At 39.8% G+C, this 10,856-nt stretch overlaps 1 protein-coding gene across 1 annotated transcript; it reads right to left on the bottom strand.

Moving 5' to 3' along the window:
* Nucleotides 1–5,114: 5,114 nt before the first annotated feature.
* On the bottom strand, nt 5,115–10,671 carry LOC144647519 (uncharacterized). Its single transcript, XM_078507316.1, has 4 exons — nt 10,568–10,671; nt 10,209–10,244; nt 9,650–9,852; nt 5,115–8,630 (listed from the first exon to the last, which is right to left on the bottom strand). Exons 1-4 carry the CDS (start codon nt 10,669–10,671, stop codon nt 8,212–8,214), a joined length of 762 nt encoding a protein of 253 aa, XP_078363442.1. The 3' UTR covers nt 5,115–8,211.
* Nucleotides 10,672–10,856: the final 185 nt, after the last annotated feature.

Below are 10,856 nucleotides of genomic sequence, written 5' to 3'. Positions count from 1 at the left end.
TATTATTAACGCATTTCCTTAATTAAGGCATTAGAATTAAAAACTAAAGGAAGTCGGTAACAAGAATAATCTCAGTTACAACCCCGAAGGGCGAGGAAAAGCCAAAACACTCGTCGGCAGCGGAGAAAGCTGGACACTAGGCTATTCTACTGGCTGCATAGCAGGCACCTGAGTAGTTTGTGAGCGCGCGAAAGGTGCGAATCGGCCACGCGAGGAGAAAAGAGGCCGCCTTTCGCGTTTTCGAATACGCGCCCAAAACTATGCAGGATAGTTATTCTATCGCATTTTTACATGTCTCAGCATAGTTCCCAGGTTTCCCTAAGCATAAGTAACTAGTAGTGAAACATTCTACTCATTTGTAAGTAGTAGATAAAATATGAGCGGGAGATTTGTATGGGCGTTTACAATGGCGAGCCGATAGTAGCGCGAGCACTATCTTCAGTACTATCTTCAGTTATCTTCGGACCATATACTACACACGTTACCGCCGTTGCATAACCCACAAGCAATTGCACAGGCACCGAACACGACCGCTGCTGCGAGTGCGAGAACCCCGAAAATCAAATAACCAAGCAGAAGGAATAGAACAAACCAAAGACCTGGAAAAAAAAAACACCAATACAGTAAATACCCGCAAGTAAGAAGGTAACAACAACAACAACAAGCTATATTTGCATGATAAGTACACACAGTAGTGCATAAGTTTTATACTTATAAGAATCATAAGTAAGTTTTAAGAACCTAAATAGCCCAAATTTGTAGGGAACATGTACGCACCATGCACGAATGATTTTGATGAAGTAGGTACTGGTACTGGTTTAGAATTACAGATCTATTTTTTTTTATTTGAAAAAAGGGTTATTGTGGATACACTCATCCTTTCTGGATTAACTGTAATCCAACAAAAGTCTAGACCGTTAGAAGCTGTTCATTCAACCACGTTCATGGAAATTATGGGCGTAATCACTGAGATTACATAGCTTCTAAATTAATCAAGGAAACAAAAGAAATGGTTCTTACCTTTTCCTTTCAATGAGTACCACTTGTAATTAGCATCATGCAAACAACAAAAGTCCTTGAGGCAGTCTGAACAGCTTTTCTTACGCACGTCATCCACATCGACTGTGACGTGGTGGGAAGGCAGAGGGATGGTCGGAGCATCCCCTGTTGGTTGAACAGGCAAGGCCTCCGGGCTCTTTGGCGGGCTAGGCTGAGGAAGGGCGCTGAAAATCAACAAATTAAAACACTTGTGTTACTATACATTGTGTCAAATTATAATGCTCTGTTTAGACTGATTCGGCTGTTCAACAACAAGATCGGAACTCTAGACGGTCTTCAATTCCTTAGCACTAGCTTATTTTCATTTCAAGTTTCTTCTCCAATGACATCTGACCAATAACTGAGAAATCTCAATGCTTTCAGCTCAATAATCAACAGCAAATCAGAAAGCTTATAACAATAAATATAAAAAACTAGCAATGGTATATTGCAATTCCAGACTTTTGATTGGTTAACAGGTTATGGTATATGAGCTCATATTCCATTGACCACAAATTTGGTGGCCGATACGCGTCAACAAAAAGAGCTGGGGAGCTCAAATATTGCAATTTTTGGCCGTGTTTAATAAAACAATTATTCCACTCGTGCTTGTTGGATACGAGATCGTTATAGCCAACGAGGCGCGTAGCGCCGAGTTGGCTATCTACCATCTCATATCCAACGCGTGCTTGTGGAATAATTGTTAATTATAATATTATAATAGATAATACCTTGACCAAGCAATGACGCATTTTCATGTTTAGATTCTATAACTAGATGCTAAGTCAGCGTTTTAATTTCAGCTTGTCAATGGTACATAAAAACCTACCTCGCCTCTTCTGTATTGATTTGAACTGCAACCACCCTAAAAAAAGTACTAATAAAAAAGAAAGACGTTTATTGAATGACTTTAACAAACAGAGTAGTGCGTGCTAGCGACGTCTGCTTAGATGAGTATCTGTCTGTGTATCTACCTACCTACCTACCTACCTACCTATCTATCTATCTATCTATCTATCTATCTATCTATCTATCTATCTATCTATCTATCCATCCATCTATCTATCTTAAGCATAACCACACTGACCGTCTATTGGTAATCGCGCAATCTGATTGGCTATACAGGTGCCGTCTATTGACCGTCTATTGGTAATCGCGCAATCTGATTGGCTACACAGGTGCCGTCTATTGATCGGTAGATTGCTCTCGGAGCGCGCGCTTAGTTTTAGCTTAGTTTTGTCAATCAAAACCTTCAATAAATCAATTCTAGCGATATTCTGAGTTTAAAAATTAGACGGCGAGCTCGAGGTTTCTATCGGCTTTTGATAGTTGGCGAGGGGCTAAGCCCCGCGTCAACTATCAAAAGCCGGTAGAAACCGAGAGCGCCTCTTATTGTGTTAGCATACCCACTGACCGATCTATAACACAAAATATGCTGGTTGTATTGGGTTGAGAAAACAGCGAAGACTCACGCGCTCCACCCGCGGTCCCTGTTTGCCTCGTTGCTCTAGTAGGTCAGGGGTTATGCTAACAGCCGATAGAAACCTCGAGCTCGCCGTCTAATTGTGAAATCTATCTACGTAGCTACTCAACCCACTGGCGCCTGGGAAGTTTTGATAAAAGCATATTTTCACAGGCATCACATTTTATGGCATTTTTAAGCGGTCATGCACACAAATCACAATTGACATTTTTGGACGGTAAGTGCCCTACCACTGTTGATTAGGCTTTTCGTTTCTTTTTTTTACTTCCTTTTTGTTTTTCTTCTTTTCTCATCTTTCTCTGCAGTTGTTGGCGCCTTCCACTGGACTTCCTTGCAGTTCAAGAATTCCCGAAAAAGCATTCATCCAAACAGGAAATTTCTGCCATTGAGGAGCCAAGGGTGGTTGCAACCACCCTTGAGGCAAATTTTGCTACAAATTTTCACTTAAATTTCAAAGCATTCTGGGAATCACTAAAAGATCTTATCTTTTTGCAAAGACTGAATATAAGTGGTGCATTCATTTTGGTCCAAGATGATGACGTCAAAAGTAGTGCAAAGGGCAACGTTCGTCACCGCCAGTTTTGGCCGGCATTGGCGCCATTGTTTGTAAATATGACATAATTCAACCTTTTAGGTTGCGAAGTTGTATAATAAACTATCTATCTATCTATCTATCTGTTTTAATTACCCAACCCCCTTTACGACCCTACTAGTGCTTGAAAACCCAGAAAAGAATTATTCTCCAACTCCGTTCCCAGGGCCTTTCTCTTCCAGAGGACGAGGAAGTTTATTCACAAAACAAATTTTCTTATGCGAAAGAGGATCAAAGGTTACACTTTATTTTGGTGGTAAGAAAAAATAGAATTTGCGCTACGAACCCTTAGAGCACATGCTTACAATGACCCAATCACGCAAAAACACATTCAAAGGCAAATGAAGTGAGACTGGGACATAACTGATAGCAGCTCTAATCCTGACTCGTCCCCAGTCGTCTCTTATGCGCAAACTGCAAGACGTTTCATTTGTGTTTAGTTTCATCCAGTCTCCCTTAACTCAAGTCGGCCTTAAAAGACGACTAGGTATCGACTGAGTCAGAATCTAAGCTACATGCAGTAACGCTTGCCGTGTGACGTGTTTTAGTAAACGTTTCAGCTCACTAAAAACACGAGATCCACGCAGCACGTTTTTGTTTCGCGTTACGTCGTCTCATCTCACATCATCGGTTTTTGTAGGGGTTTTTTCTGTTTGTGTGCCATTGGCATAATGCCAAGCAGAACATATTGCAATCGGAAGAAAATGAAATGTATGTATCAAAAGATAGCAGATACTTTTTTATTTGTAGACTAGTAAAAAGGCATATCTATCATTTAAATTAATTAATAATAATAATGATAGTAATAATAATAATAATAATAATAATATTAATAATAATAATAATAATAATATTAATAATATTAATAATATCAAAAATATTCGGGTTCTGATATAAAAATACATTTGTAAATAGAGAGTTTGTAACAAAAAGGGGTGTTACAATGAGGGGCCCAGGATCCTGCTCAGAGTTCTATATCCCGCTAGATTTGCACGTTTGTGTATGACGGCTTTCAGCTGCTTTAAGAGTTGTGGCTAGTGACGTACGCAGTGGCCGCTAACGACGAACCTGCGATCAGGCATTACAAAAAAAGGGATATTGGATTGACGACGAATCTGCGATCAGCCTTTTTTTCCAACGGCGGGTAAAGAATAAAGCCTCTACGCCCGTTAGCTAACATGAAATAAAAAAATAACCGAAAATCTCGTCCTGTATACTTCCGAGTGAAAACGTAACGAACGATCAAAAAATATATCTGATTGTTTTGCACGAGCCATGATTTGCACGTTTTGTGTACTAAGGCTTTCAGCTGCTTTCAGAATGGGTTCCCACCATCACAAAATCTTCGTATTCCGTTAAAATCGGTTGAGGGCTTCTACATTTCTTACTCGAAAGCGCCATGCACAACCTATCGCATGACCGAGCGCTGATCGCCAAATAAAAAATATCCCAACTGAGACCCAAATCTGTATCACAACAGATCTGCACGTTTTGTTTACCACCACTTTTGGGGGCATGTTGCTTTGCATGTACGTGAAACCCCGATATAACGATCTTCGATATAACGATATTCCCGATATAACGATGAATATAATGTCCCGGCAATAGTAAAATGTGGGACGGAACCCGATATACGATTCCTCGAATCGATATCTTCCCCCCTTGGCATATCGTTAATCGAGGTTTCTTCGTACAGTCTTGTATCTTGTGTGACTGATCACCTTGTACATGTGTTACCGGAAAAAAAGGGTTGTAAACAGTTACTTTAGCAAGATTGATAAGTTATACCAGCAGAACACATGGACCCATTCGGGTCCTCTTTTTCGTCTTTTTGAGTCGAGCAGAAACACGAAGTGCTCGGGTGCATCTTTCTCTCAAATTTCATCCGCTGCACAAAAAAAGACGCTATACGTTTCTGCCACGATGCGGCGGTACAAACGTAAGGAATTCGTCAGTTATTCGCAGAAAGACAAGGATTTATGTATAAAACTGAGACACGAAGTGTTTTTAATATCTGTCAAGTCGTGAAGATTATTCAGACCTATATATAATACATATATAAAGCGCGAAAAATGAAAAAGCTCTTTCCATGTAACATGAACTACTTCCGCTTTTCGCCGAATCCGCCATGGTGATTTCATATAGAATTACATACCAAATCAAGCTGCCTTACTATATACCTTCAAGGTTTAAAAACAAACAATCATTTGATATGTTCTAATAATTTCGAGAGCAACACAACATGAAGTGACAGTAAAATCAGTCTAACCCTTTATCAGTTGCAGCCATCAGTGTCTTGCTCGTCACGCCAGCTTCACCTATCTCTTCTTGATCGATTTTCACGACTTCTTGTCCGTTGCTCATTTTAAGTTTCCAGTTCGATCTTATGGCCTTGCCTAATTCAGTATTTAAATTTCACTATCGATCTGCAGTTTACACTGACTTCTCACGAACTACTTCCAAAGCTGTCACGCATCAGATGCGTCGAAGGTGGATTTCCACCTTCGCGTAATTTTTTACGTGCGTAAAACAATTTTGAGACAATGTATGAACGACTTGCGTAAACGTACGCAAGTCGTTCATACATTGGCTTTAATTTTTTTGCTCACGTAAGCGCAAGTAAAAAATTACGCGTTAGTGGAAATTTACCTTTAGAAAAGGTTCTTGTAAATATCGAGGGCTCCTTTATACAATGGTTGCAACCAAGGTCAAGTGTTCTATGAGCAAAGTCTTGAATGTGTTATCATTAACTGATAGCTAAGAATTGGTCGAGATTTTGACTGCTGGTTGAGAAGTGACGATTTTTAAAATGTCTTATAACTCCTTCAAAATAACTTTACCATTCTCACGTGAAAAACATTGTCCCCGCGCACGTAATTTCAGTGTTGGTGATGTTGGTCCCGTCTGACTTCCTCAGTTTGAGATCGTGTTTAAAATCATTCTAAGATTTTATTAAAGGTGCCATTCTTTTTAAGAAACGTAACAAAAACTTATTCGTCTTTGAATTCAGCTGAAATCGCCAGCTGATGTTTCTGCTGATGTTTTAGACGAGCACTTTACACCAAAATGAAGATCATTCATCGCCGTTGAAGAAGACATGCGCGCATTCTGTGAAGTATTAAAGATGCATGTATTAAATGTTCTATAAAATTTCTACAATGATGTTTTCAATATACTGCTTTGATTTGCCCATATCAGTTCCTCGTCCGGTTTAGCTGCCCCTTGGAAAATACGGGTTATTTTGCATGCACTTATGGTCCTTCTTTGGTCGGCCATTTTGATCATTATCATAACAAAAGGACCGTAGCCAGGGTTAAGCATAATAAAAATTTTAAGATCGATCTCTGGCTAAAAATGTTTAAAAATATATGAGCTTTCGACTGTTAGATCTACAGTCTTCGACGGGTAAAAATATGAATAACGAAATATTAATATAAATGTGTAAGAATAAGAAAGAATGGACTATGTAAATTAATTATGAATGTCTGTAAAATAAATGTTGTATTGCCCAGGGAGTGGGCAGGAGTTGTTGTCAGCATTTGGGGTCACCATGGTATGCCACGATTCTAATGTTTTTCTTATTCGGAAATTGCCTTATGGCAATTAAGGTGGCAATTAAGGAGGCGTTGTTAAAGTCAATAGAATGTTCATTGGACCACGCATGGTTCGCAATTCTGGAGCCTTTAGCCGCTAGGTGTTAAAAGCTCTGCCGGTTTCACCGATGTAGCACCACGAACAGTCGGCGCAAGGAATTTTGTAAATAACGTTAGTTTGTGAATCCGGAGCAGGACGAAACTTCGGGGCAGGGAACTGTTGTTGTAAAGTGGTCATCGGCTTGTTTATGACCGAAATATCGTGGTTTTTTTTTTTTCAAGACGCAGGTCAAGGGCTCAGTTACACCTTTGATGTATGGAAGAGATACAAAAGACTTGCGTGACTCGGGAGGTTTAACCAAGTTGAAAAACATTCCAACAAGTTCCTCAGGGGGCAAATTTGGCGATGGTTGAGTTTTCTTGATCTGTATATCACGGATAAATTTGGACGGATAGCCATTAGGCTCCAGCGCTACATAAACATGATTAAGTTCGCGTTCTTTCCCTTGCGATGTGTTAGGTAGATTCAAATTCAACGCTCTATGCAGGATGGTTGCTGCCGTGCTCACTTTGTGTTTTTTGTCGTGGTGGGAATTAAAGTCTAAGTATCTGTCCGTGTGCGTTAGTTTTCTGTGGACATCCACAGATATTGCTTCATTGTTGCGTAAAACCAGTGTGTCAAGAAAAGAGATGTTTCCATTACATTCATACTCAATGGTAAAGGCAATGTTGGTGTCTATTGAATTGAGTGTGTCATGGAAGGCTGTTACTCCATTCTTTTTAATAATGCAGAAGCTATCATCAACATCAATGATACCGTTTCCAAATATTAGGTGTAACAGGTGACGTATTGATTGCAGATTTCTCAATCTCTTACATGCAAAGAGCTGCAGAGATGTCCACAACGGGACTGAAAGGACTCAGCGCTTATGGCACAACCGTGGACTTGTTTGTAGATTTTGTCATTGAAGACAATTTAATAGTTGTTCGACAAAGTGAAGTTGAGCAGAGAAACAATGTCATTGATGTTTAAATTTGTCCTGGAGAGAAGAGTTGTGTCATCCTCCACTTTTTTCTTGATGTAGTCACACGCTTTGTCTACAGGAATTGCAGTAAATAGTGAAACATCGTCGTTCATCCTGGTGTCAGAAACTTCGTTGGAAAACTGCAAAGAGTTGGAAACCGAGTATCCGTTGCGATTTTATAGCGGGGAAAGGATGCCTTTTAGGAATTTGGATGTATTGTAAAGAGCTGAGCCAATACAGGTGACGATGGGCCTTAGAGGATTTCCTTCTTTGTGGTGTTTGATAGAACCTCGAATAGCTGGTGGTGTGCCATCAGTCGAGTGGAGCTTTCGATAGGTTGGTTGGTTCATGTATCTTTTGCTGTTTCTTTACCGAAAGTAACATTGTATTAAACGCAACGAGTAAATGACACAAATATCTATGAATTAGTTTCCATGGCTCCTTTCCGACGAATTGAACGTGATCTAGACTGCATATTAGCTAATGACAATGCTGTTTTATAATAAACACTGTTCTGTGGTTTGCAGATTCGAGTTTTTTATTTAACGTTTTGTTTATTCCCAGCAAAAGAGGGCCGCAGTATTCTAGGTCGGGCAGGATGTACGCCTTGTAGAGGAGAACTGCAACATAATCAGGGACTAATTTCTTCAGTCGTCTAAGAGCTCCAATTCTTGCGTAGACCTTTTTTAAAACAACTGATATGTGTTCCTTAAAAGACAGCTTATTGTCAATTTGAACACCAAGTATCTTCAGCGAGTTCATTATTTCGATAGTAGATCCTATGTTCTGTTTCACTTTATTATAGAGAAGAGCACAGTAACAGGCCACGATCACTGCTGCGAGTGCGAGAACTCCGAAAATCAGATAACCCAGCAGAAGGAACAGAACACACCAAACACCTGAAAAATACAACATGACATTCTCTACAATATAACTACGGTCAGTTTAGAGAAAATAAAAACCACGGCAGAGAAACCTTAGCATGACGGAATTTTTCCTTTTAATAAGACTCCCTTTGAAGTAGACTGTTCACAGTCCCCTATTGTTCAGTGATGTTGTAGAGATCGATCGTTGAGTTCGATGGGCCGCCATCTTGGTCAAGAACGTTAGTGAAAACTTCCCATGGGTAGGGGTGTGGGTGCGGAAAAATAAAAAGACCCCTATATTTTCTGCTCTCCACCCCCACGCTATGAATACCCCACAACCCTGCCCACGAGGGTTTTGCACTCTCAGCTCCCCAGTTTTTTGCTCGCGTCCAGGAACCAAGATAGCGGCCCGTCGAACTCAACAATCGATTTCTACCACTTTACGGAAAAATATACATGGGACTGTAAACAGTCTACGTCTGAAGTCACTAATTGAGCTTTGCTCTTTATATTAGGTTCATGCTTTGTTTTAAAATTCCACTCAAAATGAGTCCACATTTTGGACGAGTTGTGATTACGACGGTCCTGACTTCACGCAGCTTGCACGTGAAAATTTGTAGACAGCTTAATTAAACACCTCAATTAAGTACAGTAGAGTGGAAGCAAGTAAAACACCTTTCTTGATTTCAACTGAAAATAGATGACCCAGTCGTGAAAACATGCATGTACCCACCATGTACGAGTGATTTTGATGAAGGAAGAACTGGTTGTTGAGCAAAAGCCAACACCAGGCACATTTCAGAATTACAGATTTTTTTTTTCTAAATTTTGAAAGGAGGGTTACTGTGGATACACTCACTCTTTTTTGATTAACTGTTCAGAGAATTGAAAATTCTTTGTCTGTTCCAAGAAGACTAACCACGAATACTGTAGGACGTGTTCCGACAAAAGGACCAGTCCGTTGCAAGCTGTTCATTGAACCCCGTTATGGAAACTAAGGGCGTGATCACTGAAATAAGTGCTTTTAAAAAAAAAAAAAGAAATAGTTCTACCTTTTCCTTTCAACTCGTACCACTCGTAATTATCATCATACAAACAACAAAAGTCCTTGAGGCAAACTGAACACCTATTCTTAGGCACGTCGTCCACATCGACTGTAACATGGTGGGAAGGCTCAGGGATAGTCGGAGCTGCTATTGGTGGATGAGCAGGCCAGGCCTCCAGTCTCCATGGCGGGGAAGGCTGAGGATGGCCGCTGAAAATCGATGAATTGAAATACGTTGTGTTTTATTGTGTCAAACTTAATACTCCTTTCAGTTTCTTTTGCAAAAACAGCGACCAAACGGTCTTCCCAAGCACTAGTTTATTTCAGTCAATGTTACACATTAAAGTTCTTTCTTCAAATGACTTTAGTCTGACCAATAACTGAAAGGTCCCAATGCTTTCAGCTAAATAATGAACAGCAAACATTTACTTGTGTCAGAAAGCTTATCGATTAAAATATTATAATAGTACCTTGACAAAGCAATGGCGCAATTATGCAATTTCATCAGTGTTTAGATTCGAGATGCTAAGTTAGCGTTTGCGACTTGTCGTTACATAAAAACCTACCTCGCCTCTACAGTCTTAATTTGAACTGCAGTAACACTAAAAAGAAAATTAGGAAGAAAGATGTTTATTAAAAGCCTTTAACAAACAGGAGTAGTGCATGCTAGCGACGTCCGCTTAAAATGAGTATCTGCCTCTGTATCTAATTAGATAGATACAATAGATGATAGATACTTTATTTACGTGAAATATGCTTAGCTTTAAACATCTTAGCTTTTGAAAGCCGCCGAACTATATACCTTCCTAGGAAGCAAATACTATGTGCAGCAAGGTTTAAAAACAAACAATCATTTGAGATGTTGAAACAAATTACAACAGAAAAGAAGCAACACAATGTGAAGTGACAGTAAAATCAGTCTAACCCTTCATCAGTTGCAGCCATCAGTGTCTTGCTCGTCACGCCAGCTTCACCTATCACGGCATGCTCTTCTTGGACAAGTATTACGACTTCTTGTCCGTTGCTCATTTAAAGTTTCCAGTTCGATCTAGTGGCCTTGACTATTTTAGTATTAAAATTTTACTATCGATCAGTGTACGCAGACTTCTCACGAAGTGGACTTCCAAAGCTGTCACGCATCAGATGCGTTGCGATTCTTAGAAACGGTTCATGTGAATATCGAGGGCTCCTTTATACAATGGCTGCAACCAAGG

This window comes from Oculina patagonica, chromosome 3 (genome assembly GCF_052425735.1).
Source record: "Oculina patagonica isolate OP01 chromosome 3, crgOcupat, whole genome shotgun sequence".
Classification (NCBI taxonomy): domain Eukaryota; kingdom Metazoa; phylum Cnidaria; class Anthozoa; order Scleractinia; family Oculinidae; genus Oculina; species Oculina patagonica.
Note: the sequence above shows the minus strand (reverse complement) of the source record. Positions and strands in the feature narration are given on the sequence as shown.

Coding starts and splice junctions, on each gene's coding strand:
- LOC144647519 (XM_078507316.1), bottom strand. CDS start 10,671: ATGAGCAACGGACAAGAAGTCGTAATACTTGTCCAAGAAGAGCATGCC. Junction 10,245..10,567: donor ATGGCTGCAACTGATGAAGG/GTTAGACTGATT, acceptor TTTTCTTTTTAG/TGTTACTGCAGTTCAAATTA. Junction 9,853..10,208: donor ATTAAGACTGTAGAGGCGAG/GTAGGTTTTTAT, acceptor ATCGATTTTCAG/CGGCCATCCTCAGCCTTCCC.